Source organism: Ambystoma mexicanum, chromosome 8, assembly GCF_040938575.1.
Source record: "Ambystoma mexicanum isolate Mex_15411 chromosome 8, UKY_AmexF1_1, whole genome shotgun sequence".
In the NCBI taxonomy this organism is placed as follows: domain Eukaryota; kingdom Metazoa; phylum Chordata; class Amphibia; order Caudata; family Ambystomatidae; genus Ambystoma; species Ambystoma mexicanum.
The window spans coordinates 463,948,850-463,964,789 of NC_090929.1; the positions used below are offsets into that span (position 1 = coordinate 463,948,850).

General features: G+C 48.1%; 1 protein-coding gene across 7 annotated transcripts in view; it reads left to right on the top strand.

Annotated features, from left to right (window-relative positions):
- Nucleotides 1-15,940, top strand: part of AGRN (agrin) — an 835,885-nt gene that overhangs the window by 619,729 nt on the left and 200,216 nt on the right. For all 7 annotated transcript variants that reach the window (XM_069610068.1, XM_069610071.1, XM_069610069.1 and 4 more), the window contains one exon: nt 3,807-4,013. In XM_069610068.1, coding sequence (XP_069466169.1) covers nt 3,807-4,013 — 207 coding nt within the window. The remainder of the gene's footprint in view (nt 1-3,806; nt 4,014-15,940) is intronic.

Below are 15,940 nucleotides of genomic sequence, written 5' to 3' on the forward strand. Positions count from 1 at the left end.
TCTGACTGCATATCGTCTCTCATACGCTCGGTGTGGTATAGGGACAACACAGGGGGTCCCACGTACAGCTCTTCTCCAGTATGATGAAGGTGAGGGGGCAGGAGTTAGAGTATATGCATCTTCCTGCCCCTCTATAGTTGGAATTGGGGTAATAGTTTATTATGTTAGGCTTCACTTTCCCTAACGTTGGAGTTCCAAATGTTTGTACCGCTCGTGGCTTTTATACAGAATAAATGTTATTCTTTTTTTTTTTTAAATGAATGTTCTTTTCATGTGTACATGTGTAATAAAATAGTTTCTTACATTCACGCATAATACAATTAAAATGCAGAGATACAAATGGAATTCCAAATACACAAGTACATGTATGTAAATATTCATGGGAGTAGAATGGGCTCTTTTAGCTAACAAGCCACATGTGTCATAGCCGCACCCAGCAGTTATTCCTGGAAGCTCATCCCCCGTTCAGAGCCACTGAGCAGTGCACTATGGGTATGCTAAAAAGCAAGCGTTTTGCTCCAGAAAATTCTTTGTTTTTTAAGGCAGCACTATTTTACACAGCGCTTTTAAGAACCCAAGACAGGCAGCTCTGAATGATGCAGACAACCACACATGTATATAGCACCTCCTGGGATATTCACAAAAGAAACAACCCGATGAATCCTCTTTTCAGCAACCTCCGACAAGAATTAAGGAAAAAAAACAAGAGGGCCTTTTAATGACCCCTTTAGTAATATTCTAGCATGTTTGTACTCGAACGCTCAATCTGCAACATCAATTCCAGGAACAAACGTACCCTTTAAGGGCTCAAAATTAGGATGTATTGACCAGGAGAAAAAAGCAGTGCCTGGGTATCTGGCATCCCCTGTTAGGCAGGAGCTACCTCTGGGGAACCAGGAGCTAGCACATAGTGCGCAGCCGATCTAACTTGCGTGCAGGATGCAAACAAACCCTAACATTTTGCCCATTATATATTATCCAATATCCTTGCAATGTCCCTTATGTGTGTACTTCATTCTCTTTTATATACATTCCTAAATCGTTCATATCAGTTGTTGGAAAGAAATCAGTTCCCTGGGGAGCCAAAAGTAGCTCCTGGTAGCTGTTGGCTTCAAGCTTCCCCTGGCTAGAACGAGGAGCTAAATAGCTCCCAGCTCCTGGCAATTTCGAACCCTGCCTTTGTTGTATAGTTTAGGAAAAGGACTCTTGCCTTATGTTAACATATTACAACAATTACCCACAAGTACCTTTTTAGACAATTTTCACTGTCTTTTTTTGTATGGGCAGAGCAGTTTCGAGACAATATAGCGGCCAGGGCCAAACACTAGAAGGCGACCCCAGGCTGCAACCCACCCACAACATTATACAATCATTCCAATATTAATAAACCTGGTTTCATTAATTTGTAATTAAAGTACTTAAGAGTGATAAGTAGACCAGGCAAACTAGAGCATATTGCAGAAAATCATTCACCTTCGTTATCTCCTGCACATGTTTGTGTAAATCACACTCTGGTAGAATTGGCTGCTGGGAAAGCTTTTACTGCTGCTGCGTGATCTACTGTTTGATCCTTTTCAATGAAGGTATAACTAGAGCCAAGAGCCTCTTTTTTCCATTAAGGACAGTAAATCTGTTTTTATCTGTTTTTAATTTACTGAACATCCTCAACAAACTGCAAAATGTAACCACGATCCTCAGAGTGCCGCACACATTTGGACACAACAAACATGTCTTTGTATGGTGACTATGATGCAGTGAAGCATACATTGTCATTCTTCACAAGCCGTAATTGTTGCTTTTGTCGAAGCAACACTGTAGACCATACACGAGCAAGGCATTTTGGAACAGCCTTTAGTATGACATGAATCACTTTTAGGGACTCCAAAGTTTGGCAGTTAAGCCATACTAGCATTACATGATGTTTGCAGGATCACACTCTTTGGTTAGGTGATGAGGCCAGATTTAAGTCCAGTCTGCAGTTTTTTCACATGACCACGGGTCTTCCTATCTTTAATGGGTACCACTATGTATTAAAGGTAGCATAAAAAATATGCTCTCCATGGAAACTTAAAGAGCACAGAGAAAGAAAATGCACAACATGGTCATCAGCTTGTAGTTATTGTTTCACACAGCATAAAGCTTGCTGTATACACTCCGTCTCCGCATTTTGATTTCTTAAGAGACATCCCACTAACAAGTGACTCCCAATTACCCACCCACTGTTGTATCGGTAGCCATCTCACACCTTCCCAGTTATAATAGTACATTATTTATATAGCAATTTAGACCAAAGTTCTCTACATAGAAGATTTGTATACACAATTTCCCAACCAAAATTGGTACTTATTTTAATAACCTTGCAAGGATGACCATCTGTTTTGGCCTTGCAAATATTCTATCCTGCACCCTGCAACGTAGATCTCACCCAGGGGCGTTTAATTCGCTGAGCTATCTTCCCAGCACAATGCTCTGTGAAACAAAAGCCCGTTCAATATGCCTTTAACACAGCTTTGTTTCACAGAGCATTGTGCTGGGAAGATAGCTCAGTGAATTAAGCGCTCCTGGCTGAGACCTGTGTTTCATGGTGCAGGCTTGAATCTTTGCAAGACCAAAACAGCCTGTCATCTTTGCAGGTTATTCCATATTTTACAGACCCCCGAGCCACCCTGTTTCTTTCTTTGTACTTGAAATCGAAGCCGAAGCAAACAAACTGGAATAGCGCTCCTTCAGGCAATACTTGGAAGTTAGTCTCAGGGCACCAGTGGTCGAAGTGTACTGAAAAAATAGCATTTCTATGCCCCCGCCTACGGCCCCCGCAAGTTAGGCCGCACCCAGACACCCCAGGGTCTCAACAGATTAAAACAAACCTTTTCTTGCTCACAATGCCTATATTCAGGACTTGTCCTGCCACTTCGACCTCTACAGCCCCCGTGAGCCACACTGTGCCTTGACCATCTCATGGTAAGCAGAAAAAATATCCTGTACCGTCCACTGTGTGAGGGCATTGGAAACTAGGTAAGGTCGAGAATGCAAGATCAGACCTCCAACGCTGACTCCAATCCTGGAAATCACACCCCAGCAAAACCAAATCAATATAACAAGAATTTCCCTTCCTCCCCAGCACTCGAGAGGAAAAGGAGCAAGGGAGCGATAGATTATTCTTTGGGTAAATAGAGGAACATCATGGGCTGTAGTTCCTGTGCACCAGGTCTGGAAAAGATCCGGGGCTACGCTAGTGTCGGGACTAGGGGCTAGCTAGCCTTTTGGTTGTAGCCCCTGAGCTTCTATCTGGGGCTAAAACCAAAAGCAGCCCCATCCCCCTCTCCCCCAACAAAGCCTCTGATGCCCACCGGGACCACTGGCTGGGAACTGCTGATCCTTCACCCTTGCAAAGCTCCTGTGCCTCTGGAAGCGGCCATCTTTGCCTGCCCCAAGAAATGATGAGCATGCCAAAAATTCTGCCTGCTTCCACTCTAGATCCACATTGCTTGTCCATGTTTTTTGCTATGTCTGATAACTGGTGAATTTTTGAATCCCCCTATGTGTTCCCGTGACCCGGATTCACCTCTGGTTCAAAGGCATAGCCAGGATTGTCTAACAAGTGGGGCCTGAAGCTAATGTAGTTGGGCCCACCACAGTGACACATCTGTGACGTCCATTTTGGTTATGTTAATGAGACCCCGCCCCCATACTTTTTTTTGAGGACTTGTGCCCGGGGAATCTGGCATACACTCTGGGTCAGGGAGGGTGCTGGGCCGTCTGCTGCCATGGACTCACTGTAACTGGTCTCCTTTGCCTCTTCCCAGACAAGTGCAAGGAGGAATGCAAGTTCAATGCAGTGTGCCTTAACCGCCGGGGGAGCGCCCGCTGCACCTGCGACCGAGTAACCTGCGATGGGGCCTACAAGCCAGTGTGTGGGCGCGACAGCCGCACCTACAGCAACGACTGTGAGCGTCAACGCGCGGAGTGTCACCAGAGGAGCGCCATCCCTGTCAAGCACGAGGGGCCTTGTGGTAAGCGCTAGTAGCGAGAGGCCTCAAGAGCGCCATCTGTAGGCCCATCCCCCTGGCTGCATTGAAGCTATGCTGCCACAACCAAGGCTGGGCGAGGTACTGTACAAAGGTGTTAAATACCCGTGGAGCCCCACTGTGAGTTTTAATGTGCCCTCTCTCTTAACGTCTTTTTCCGATCTGCTGTGCAACATTTATTTTGCTTTCTTTTTTCTGATTCTGTCCTGTGCTGTTGTCCCTCTTTGTGTCTGTCTGCAGTATTTGTGTGCCTCCCAGCTTGCTTTGCACCCCTTTTGTAAAGGCTGGTTTTAGCGGCTGTTTCCGAGAAATAATTGGTGGGAGAGGAAGTTTTTATTATTTGGTTAGGATATTAATGCAATGCTTTTCATGAACTGTTTATCAGGCTTCCTTGCATGATGTCAAGCTTCTACCCACGAAGCACACTCACCCTCTCGTGTCATAAAGCATTTTGGGGGTGTTGCGGAGGGGGGAGGGGGGGTTTGGAGGGCGGTTGCTTTCCTTTGTGCACATTGGGGTAGTGCCAGATTTCAGACTTCACCCCTCATTTGTCCATGCTTCATGTTGGAACAGCTGAGGTTTTTCCAATCGTGCTGTGTGTCATGTGCTGTTATCTGGAGTTTTAATTGAGATCCTGCTGTAATCCGTGTATGGAAAGCTATGAAAAGCAACCCATATTGCTCTGGGGGGGCCACCCTGCTCCATCATGGGCCCCTGGGGAGTTTCTTAGCCGTTTACCCCCATTCCGCTTTGAGTCAGGCATCCAAGTCACTGCATTTCAATGGGACGTCAAATATATGCATTCTGGGAGTTGTAGTCTTGGTCAACTACAATTCAACCACATGGACTTCTGCACCCGCTAACATTCGTTTGTAAATGTAAAGGCCAGTTCCGGAAGAGTGGTGTCCCAATGCCATTGAGTTACCCGGCGTCTAACAGTGGTCCCCTGGAGGTGTGCCTTCTGTCCACGGTTGCCTGTGGTACGCTCATTCCCACTCATCCTACACCCATTGAGCAACCTGGATTTTCGAAGGCATCGCCTTTGCCCTTATTCAGTGCCCATGACCTCTTGCTGCCAGCTCTCCTGTGCATGGCCACCTATTGCCCCCCGTTTCACTCATATCCCGAGCTGCCTAATGAGGGCTCCTCCCCACCTCTGTTCCGCCATGGACACCCCCCTTCTGCCCTGATCTCACTTTTTCTGGTTCTTCTATGGGCCTTGAGTGTTTTCACCCCCTTCTCCTGTCCCATTGGGTCCTTGGGTGCCCTCAGCCACCCCGCCTCGCACCTCTGCTGGCAGCCCTGGGGGATTGCAGCCACCCCTACTCCCAGGCCCCTTGCCGCCCTGGGTGTTGGAAGCTCCCCTACGTAATGTGTGATGCCCTTCACTGGGAGTAGACCCCATTTGTGGTTTTCCTTCACATATTGCTATTTAGCGTTTCCTTATGTTTATGTGCAGTGAGTTTATAGAGCGCTTTACTCCAAAGCGCTTTACAGAGTAATAAGATACAGTAATGAAAGAAGCATATTTACAAACATGAAACAAACCAGAAGTACAGTATGTGGAACAATTTGCTCAAAAGGAGGGGAAGAAGGAGAGAGGGGAGGGGAGAGGAGGTAGGTGAAGGGGTATCAATGTCAGGTTTCAGGTCAGCGGGAGAGGGAGGAAGGGGGAGGAGGGATGGGAAGGGGGGCTCCCCGGGTGGCCTCCTCCATCTCCTGGTAACAGTTTCCAGTATGAGGTCAGCGGGGGGAGGGGGAAGGAGGGAGGGGAGGGCAGGGGGTTTGAGGGGGGAAAGAGGTAGGTGAGAGTCAGGGGGGAGTGGAGAAGAAGGGCTTTCAAGGAGGAGCAGAAGGATGGGTAGGTGGGGGAGGAGCGGATGGAGAGAGGTAGGGAGTTCTATTGGAAGGGGGGGCCAAGAGTTGGAAGGAGCGGAAGCGTAAGGCGGCACAAGGGCACGGGGGTACAGTGAGAAGGTAGAGATCAGTCGAATTGCCTCCTAATGTTTTGGGGCACCATCCTCCCTATTGTATATCCCTATATTGTGTTACTTCACGTGAGGTCGCCAAGATCTACATTCAGGTACGTGATCCCGCTCCTCTCCCCGGTGTTCTGCACATGCCAGGAAAGGGGGAAAGGGCCCCAGAAGCATGGTGGTGTACTTTCGCCCATTCTTGCTGTGTCCTTGTGTCCTCTTGTTTCTCGTTCTTGTCTCTGTATTTCTTTTGCAGCCCTGGCCCTGTGGAGAATGGAGGGACCCTGACTGAGCCCTTCCCCAGGCTCCCCTACGACGTCTTCCATTCGAGGTCTGCTGTCTGCACCCCGCCATCCCTCCCAGTTTGTGTTCTTGTTTCTTAGCAAGTGTTTGACTCCTTAGCCTGCAGTGAATGTGCACCCGCCTACCAGCTCGCCTTCTTCCCTGTGAATCTCACCTGCCTATTGGCCGGGCGCTATGTCGGGAAGACTTGGTGTGTGCCCTGCCTACACAAGACTGAACACAGGGGTGGACTGGCCTCTAGGGGACTCTGGAGATTTCCTGGTAGGCCTCTGCACCCTGGGCCCAGGGGTGGACTGGCCTATAGGGAACCCTGTGGATTTCCCGCTAGGCCTCTGCACCCTGGGCCTCTTTTGTGTGGTAACCTATTTTATTTGCACATTTTCTCATAGGAAAAGTGTTGTGCTTGCTGAAAATTTGTAATATGGAGCCACTTCGAAAATTATTTCCAGGGCCTCTCTTGGTTCCCAGTCCACCCCTGGCTGAACACCTTGCAAGGCGGGACTTCCTGCCGCAGTGTGTTCTCTGCCTGAAACTCTGCCTGGTCGGCCTTGCTTGTGGCGTGTGCCCCACTTGTGCAGTTGCTGAACTCCTTGACAGATGGGGCTGTCTTTGCACTGCGTACCCCGCCTGCACAAAGCTTGCACTCACTTCCTGGCCGCCTCCCACGCCCGCACTACGCGCCCTGCTAGGCAGCCCTAGTATGTGGGTACTGTTGATACAACGGCTAAACTGCTAGTGGCACTCTACTGCAGTGTGAGGGTATTCTGTGGGTAAAAGCTTATCCCCCTCCTTGGCAGTCTTCCTCTGTCCACATGCCATGTCAAGGAGGCTGGTCCTGCAATGGGTGTGCAGTGCTGGCATACTGACTGAAAGTCCTGTTTGATAGGGTATGATAGGTTTTTTATAGCGCGCTTAATACCCAGAGGTTTCTAAGCGCTGACCCGGGGATCGAACCTGTGTTGCTTCATGTCGTCTTGCTTCCAAGGCGAGCACGTTGCCGCTGAGCTATCCTCCCGGGTTTAAGGGCATACGGGGAGAAAGCCCTGCAGTGTGTACCTTGCCTGCACTGTTACTGAACATTAAGCTTTCTAGGGCACCGTTTAGTGTGTGTGCAGCCTTCACAGTGTCTTATGATACAGCTTTATGGCCCAGCCCTACTGAGTGGATGCCACCTGCACCATGACGCCAGCATCTCCTGCTTGGCAGCCACTCGCTGCATAGCACTTGAGTGCCCACCTGGAAAGTGTGCGCTGGAGTGTTTGTCGGTTGAGTCTGATGATTGAATTGTCTGTGTGACTTGCCCAGTAACAGACCCTAAGGGGTGTAACACTTGCAGTGCTAGTTTGTAGGCCATTTTGGGGTTGGAGGGTGGACAAGTATGAGAACTCGATTTTCTGGACTACCTAGTCAAAGTGGGTATATTTCCCGAGTGGGAGGTAACTCTGTAGTGTATTGGCAGTTCCAGTGTGTGTCTTTCTATGCTGGTAAAGTCATAATTTAGATACCGTCCGCTCTGTGGCTTATGTGATGCCAATTTGACAGGCTGGATGTGTGTGCGATCGCCCACCTCCTAGGCAGCTGCCATGCCGCAGGATTGCTGCGAGTGCTCTGAAGTGCTGTGTGAAGTGCCTATTGCCTCCTGATGAGCACGCTTCGATGGATCCTTGTTGACTTGCTCGGAGTGCCAGTGCTGGCCGGCTCTTGCCGTTCATTCCCTCTGCGCTTCCCTCCCGCAGCGGCTCTTTCTGTGTGTGATGGCCATGTGATCCTCCAAGCAGCCCACAGTGAGTCGCGCTTCCCTCCCTTAGCAGAGCCTTTGCCTGTTATTGTGCATGGAGGGCATTTTAGGCCTGCGGGTCTTCACAAAAAACAATCAGTTGTTCTTTATAGATGATACTTTTCTCTGGCAGTGTCAGCTTAGCATGCATAGTTGAGTCTCTGAGGATGAGGACATTAGCATGTAGATGCAGGGTGATGTTTATCTCACACACCACTGGCGGTGCTGCTCACACCTCCCCCACCATGAAATCCTGACCAGTACTAATGATTTAATTTACCCTGTACACGTTAGTAAAATAACTGTGCACCATTCTGATCCCCCAGTTGCAACTTATACACCTATTATCCTCCTCTGAAGGTGGAAAATAGTATTTTTGTACAAAGCTATCCAATCCAAGAAGCTGGTACCGTAAGCACCTTTGATGCTTGTGTGGATAACCATGGCCTAGGGATCTATCCTTTGATGCTTGTGTGGATAGCCATGGCCAAGAGATCTATCTTTTGATGCTTCCGTGGATAACCATGGCCTAGAGATGCTTGTGTGGACAACCGTGTGGATAACCATGGCCTAGAGATGCTTGTGTGGACAACCATGGCCTAGAGATCTATCCTTTGATGCTTGTGTGGACAACCATGGCCTAGAGATCTATCCTTTGATGCTTGTGTGGATAACCATGGCCTAGGGATCTACCCTTTGATGCTCGTGTGGCTAACCATGGCCAAGTGATCTATCCTAGGTATTGAAAAAAATCAGAGCCCCTTAAATCCCCGAAATGCATCAGGTTTCACAACCAATTAGAAACAGGGTGATGTATCGAGTAAGCAACTATTTAAGGATTCCGGTGGAGAAGAGTTTGCTCAAGAAGAGGAGAGCATTTCTTTTTTGATCAGATAATCTCGGGGAATGCTATAAAAGGGTCAATGTTCACTGGTAGTTTTTTGGACAATTCTATTTGCATAACCCGTGCGCTGAAGGGTGGAGTAGCGATGGGGGTCGATGTCACAGCCCCTGATATGCTGCTGCCCCCGATATGCCGTGCCTGGGGTAGGATCCCCTAACACAACCAAGCCTGTGACTGTGACTTGTCACATTAACCTAACTCAGGATTTTATTACTTTAAGTGACCCTTATAAAACAGATGTGCTACGAAAATCCTAATCCTCCATGGGTGTCTTTAACCCCAAGATATGCCCTGCCCCGTGGTGATCATGGCAGAATAATTGGGGCCACTGGTGGGAGTTGGTAGAGGGCAGGGATCAGGGCATCCTGGCCTCAGTGGTGAGGAGAAAGCAAGGTTTGGATGGGCATGTTGCCCTGCTGAAAAATCTTTCTGGTTTCCAGTTTCAGTTAACGAGCGCAGGAGGAAACCAGAGTTTACCAAGCGCACAGCTCCACCCTGCCCGCCACTTCCGTGGCACGTGCAAACCAAGAATTCAAAATGGCGGCAGAGACAGTGTCACGACTCAGTCGCAGGCCCATGCAGATGGGAAACTGGCCTAATAGCTGTGAACGGGAGGCAGAGAGTAACGAGCCACATTGCGGCCATACATATCCCCACACATTATACTGAGTTAAATAAGGGAAATCGCTGGAGTCGCAGCCACGCCACTACATTCGGCTGCCGGTTGACATAGGTGTTGTGGTATAGACGAAAGAACGTCCTGACGGGTTACATCATGACATGATGTGACTAAATGAATAAAAGGAGGCACGGCCCTCCATACTGGCTGAGCAGAGACCTGTGTGCGTAGTTTTGTAGCGCGGCCCGCTGAACAAGGCCCTGGTTCGTGCCACACCACAATGGCGACGAGTCAGCAGCCTCATGCGTCACTGCCTGGGGAGGCAGCCTAGTCTAACCCCCCCCCGCCCCTCCTCCACCCAACAACAGCGCTGGTGACTCCACCGACGGCAAGCTGACCGACGCGCAAGAAAAAAAATACACACCATTGAAAATGAATTAATCACATCTGCGATCGGGCGATTGCAATCACGGAAAAGGATTACCGGCCCCGTCTGGTGGATGGAAAACAAACGCGCACACCACCAAATACATTAAAAGGCGCTGGGCAACGTGATGTACTTGTGCACCTGCGTTCCAGTGCGGACTCTCTGAAGGCTGCTGTTGAAGCCACTCTCAGGACAGGAGGTGGCGTAAGAACACAACCACCACAACAACGAGAATCCCACGTCCACTAAGGTGGGGGTGACCCCAATCATGTTGCATAACCTGTCTGTACCCCACAAACAAGTGAGACCGGTGTGGTCCCCATTGTCAGCAGCGTGGTTCTAGCCCACAGATCTGCAGGGGAGCCGTTGGGATGAGGGCCACACGCAGGAGTCACTGTGTGGCAAGGCTCGTTCATTAAGCCATCCGAACCCTATACCGAAGGTGCCAACCTCGGTTGCGAGCTGCGGCTGCAGCAATTCGAGCGGCACCTTAAGTCCAAGAAGATTGCAGCAGTGAAAGTGAAATACACTTTGCTCATGTTGAATCTCAGAACGCTGGCCCTACGGCTGTTCAATGCCTTGCCTAACCGAGGATAAGAGGATGATTATGAAGCAGCCAAGACAGCACTAAACACTAAATTCAAGCCCCAGCTGAATCCTGATTACGAGCAGTTTCAGCTAAGCCTAGTAAGACAGCGGCCCTCTGAGGAGATGGTTAATTTTAACACAAGAGTGCAGGAGTTAGCGGTGGGCTACAAATTCTCTGATGAGGAATTCACCATGCAGCAACAAATAATTCATGGCATCTCGTCCGAAAAAGCCCAGAAGGGCCACCCTACCACCCTATCGGACAGGAACCTACCCCTAGAAAGAATTCTGGAGATGGGACGGCAGAGAGAAAGAACAAACTCTTGTGGCAGCTATGCAGATAGCCATGAGTCGCATGCCAATTGACACACAAAATCCGACTACAAGCATTGCCGCAATTGACTCACAAGGAAACACTGGAGGAAGATCCCCCAACATACCCAAACACCCAACACGGACGCAGAGGTCGTGCAAGTGGTGTGGAGGGTCCTGGCACAAGGAGGAACCATGCCCAGCCATTGGAGCGGTGTGCCGCAAGTTCGGATAAATTAATCACTTGGCCTCCATCTGCATCAGCTCTAGGTTCCGGCGAGAAACTCGCAGATCGAACTCGAGAGAAACCAAGATGCTGAGAGCGGGCTACCAGAAAAACACAAAGGAAAGGCAAGAACGGTTGGGTGAGAACAGTCAGAGTTGAAGCGACAGCAGAGACAGTGAACAGTCGGAGGAAAACTCCTCCCCAGAGCGACAAACAAAACACCAGAAGAGACTCAGTGAGAGAGTACACCTCATATGTGCAGTAGAACCATCCAAGAGCACCAGAAGAATGAAACACAAATCTCAGCCAACATGTACAGTGGTCGTAAACTGTACGCCAACATGAGCGGTCATCGACACCATTGCCATGGGAACCGTTATGCCTGTGAACAAGTTTAAGAAAATTCCAGAAGGCCCCCAACTGCAACATAAAACTGTCCGACTCTATGCTTATGGCAGCAAAAAGTCTCTCCCTGTAAAAGGGTAATTCAGGGCTGAAGTGGCCTTTAATGGAGAAACGTGACACACCAGAATTTACATTGTTGATGCGGGCATAGAAACGCTACTAAGCTGCATAGCAGCTGAGAAACTGAAGCTCATACACTTCGCTTTCAGCATTCAGAGTTGGTCATGAGAAACATGCAAAACTGGTCAAAGGCATCGGCTATTTAATAAACCGGACCATCACGCTCCACATAGACCCTACCATGGAGCCGAAGGTAGTCCGACACAGTAGAGTTTCCTTCCATATGCGAGCCGCTGTTGAAGCAGAGTTGAAGAAATTGGAAAGATTATCGAGAAGACTTTGGGGCCAACCCCGTGGGTGTCCTCGATTGGTCTCCACCAAGAAGCCTAAACAGCCGAATGCTGTGTGCATAGGTTTGTTTATTATTTATAATGCGCATCATACCCGGGGGTAACATGGCGCAGCGGTTACAAGTATATGCGAAGCTTGGTTACACAGGATTATACACAGAATTATAAAGGATGCATACAGGTAAAAATTATATACAGTGAAGGCATATTTACAAACATGGTGTGCAGTAGGATAATATATATACACGCGGTATATACAATGTAGTCTGGATGGGGGCTAATTACAGGCTGTAGTCGTCATAACAATGGGCAAAACGTTAGGAATGCTGGTTGTTGGATTTTAGCCATATAATGGTGTTGGCTCTAAACTTGTGGTATGTTTGGTCTGTTCTAAGGCTAGGAGGCAAGGAGTTCCATTACCTCCAATAGTGGACAGTTTGAAGCTGGGTATGCCAAGACGATCTTTATTGGTAAGTCTTACTGGTCTTGTAGATGTCTGCTTGTGAAATCTCTCAGCCAGGTAGATGGGTGTGGCATTGTTAATGGATTTGTATGTCAGCGAGAGGGTTTTTAGGAGGACTTTGTCATAGGTTGGGAGCCAATTATTCTGTCGGCTAGTCTCAGAAATATGTTTTCTTCTAGAAATGCCCAGGGCCGCTCTAAGGGCATTGTTTTGTAGAATTTGGATTCTTTTAATAGTGGCTTTGGGTGATCCTAGGTAAAGGGCATTACAGTACTCTAGGCGTGAGAGGATGAGGGCTCTGGCTAGAGTAATGCAACTGCTTTTAGAGAGGAATGGCTTGCCAGTGCGTATCAGTTTGCACGTGTAGGCAGTAGAAGATGCTAGGGAGTTGACCTGTTTAGTGAATGAAAGGTGAGAGTCAAGGTAGAAACCAAGTGTTTTTACTGTGTGTTCCACCTTTATAATATTGCCATCAATTGTAAAGGATGAATATTTAGGATCTCGTTTTTTTAAGTTGGGCTGGGTGGCCAGGATGATGATTTCAGTTTTATCATCATTCAGGCAAAGACCGTGTGTTGCCATCCATGTCTGGATGATAATATACACTCTGTTCACCAAGGCCAAATCCTCTTCATAATCCCCAGAAAGCGGGAGGATCTGGGTATCGTCTGCATAGTTAGTGTAGATGATACCGAGATGATCCAAATCGTCGAAGAGGGGCTTAGTGAAAATGTTGTAGAATGTAGGCGAGACACATGATCCCTGGGGAACACCGCAGGTAATGGGTATGGGGTCTGCGGCATCTAGCGTCCCGAAGACCCTCATTGTTCTGCCGTTTAAGAAGGATCTAATCCAGGTAACAGCTTCATCAGAGAAGTCTGCTGCTGTATTTAGGTGGTTACAGAGGATAGTATGGTCAATTAGATCGAAGGCAGCTGAGAGATCTAGGAGGAGGAGCAGTGCTGATTTCCCACTGTCCTTGAGCTCGTCGATTTGGGTCTTCAGATCGATGAGAGCAGTATCAGTGCCATGCTGGGGACAGAAGCCTGATTGTCTAGCTCCTAACAGATGTTGTTGTTCCAAGTATTTTTTAATTTGAGTATATGCTACCTTTTCCAGGATTTTTAGAAGGAAGGGCATAGTAGGGATGGGTCTATAGTTAGTAGGTGTAGATGGGTCGAGTGTAGGTTCTTTTAATAGCGGGAGTACCCATGATTGTTTGAGGTTGGTGGGAATAATGCGCGTCGTGAAAGACGCATTAATGAGTTTGGTGATGAATGGAGATAAATCACGGGCAGAATCCTTGATAAGCTGTCCAGGGCATAGGTCTCCCTGACAATTCGATGGTTTAAGGGACCGAATAATTCTTTCCACTTCAAGAATAGAGACCTTGGTGGAATTGAATCGTGTGGATTCGTCTCTACTCGCCTTATCGGTAGTACTGTGGATGAGGGGCAGGGGGGGGGGTCATTTAAGCCAAGACTTTTGCATGAAATTTTATTTTGTAGAGTGGATATTTTATTAGCTAGGGCGAATTGGATATCTTCACACCATTTTTAATCTTTTGTGCATGTGTCAGGTGGTGCTATTGGAGTCTCTATTTCTTTAAGAATGGTGAACAGTTCCTTTGTGTTAGATTTGGCATTGGATATGTGTATATCAAAGGATTTTCGTTTTGCTGGGCATATTTCTTTTTTGTAGAGGGATGATAGTTTAGTAAGTTTAAGTTTATTGGCATCAGAGGGATGTTTTATCCACGTAGCCTCGCAGTTTCTTTTTTGTTGTCTTAAATTTTTTAGGAAAGGTATAAACCAGTTGTTCAGATGAGTTTTCTGCTTGCTTGGTCTGAGTTTCGCAGGGGCAATCTGATCCAAGGAGGTAGTCATGATTTTCTTATATTCTTCAACCAATCTCTCAGGGTCAGTATTGTCATTGAGGGAATTGAGAGTGGGGAGTAGTAACGGGATGAGCCTATCCACGGTGATGCTCTTTTTATTATCGATATGAGTCTTCCCAATCTAGGTATTGGATGGGAATGACGCATACACCCACGATTGATGAATTAACCATTGCCTTGACCAGAGCCACCGTTTTTAGCAAACTAGACCTCTGGTCATGCGATCATCAGATCAGACTGGTCAGAGAGTCCCGGTACATCACGACCTTCTCTCACATGGGACTCCAAAGATACTGGCGACCCAACTTTGGCCTTTCATCAGCGGCCAAGGTCTTCCAACATAAAATATGGAAGGTGCTGCAAGACCTGTTGGTGGCCACGAATCGAATATCAGCGATGACATCTTAGTGTAAGGCACATCGCAGGAAGAACACAATGCGCGGCTGTCAGCAGTGTTACAACAGCTGGATGAGTCAGGAATGACCCTGCACTCCATAAAATATTTGAATTCAGGAAGAAGGAGCTGGTGTTCTACCAGTATGTTTTCAATTCAAGCAGAGTATCCCTTGACCTGACCAAAGTGGCTGATGTCAAGAGCGCGAAACAACCAGTCGCTGCAACTGAAGTCCGGAGCTTTATGGGCATGGCCAATCACTGCAGCTGATTCATACCTGACGTGGCAACAGTAGCAGCACCGCTGTGGGAGCTCACTCGGAAGGAGGCACTGTAAACGTGGGGCAAAGAACAGATTGCAGCTTTTCAACAAACAAAATCCTCGTGCACAAAAAAACACCACAATGGCATTCTTCAGCACAGCGTGGAAAACAGACATGCTGGTGGGTGCCAGTCTGGTTGGACTTGCAGCAGTCCTCACCCAAACGGACCAGGAAGTAGTGATTCACCCTACTGCATTTGCCAGTCGGACGCTACTGAAGACCGAACAAAACTGTGCACACATCGAGCAAGAGGTACTTCGAAGTATACCGCCTGGGCAAAATCTACACAGATCATAAACCGCTTGTACCGATCTTTAAAGAGTTGGCCCTGCATCCCCTGGCAAGACTCAAGTGTTGGATGCTCCATTTACAGCTGTTTGACATCGAGGTGTTTTACAGATCGGGGGGAGACAACCCAGCCAACTTTTGGCCCAGACACCCCTGGCCGGTGATGTCAGCAGTACAGGAAGTGACACAAGAGACTGATGAGCATGTCTGCCATGTGATAGCATGCACCCGGCCAAAGTAAATGAAGATGGAGGAAATTTTGAGTGAGACAGCACGAGACACATGCTTGGCAGCAACGACAGACTGCACACCAGCGGCCCAAGAACTGTTGCAAAGCGTCTTTGGGATACGCCATGAGCTCTTCATATCGCTGGAGAGAATAATACTGAAAGGTCATTGCATCGTTGTAGTCCATTAAGACCATCATGTGATCATAAAAACACAGGCATTCCTCAAGTCAAGAATATGATTACCAATCATACAATAAAAAGTGATGTCACTAGTGGATCATGCACCGCGTGCTAGGTAACCCACCAACAGGGACCACCAGAGCTAATCGCTTGTCCCCCACACAGCCAGCAGAGGTGGGATGACTTCTGTT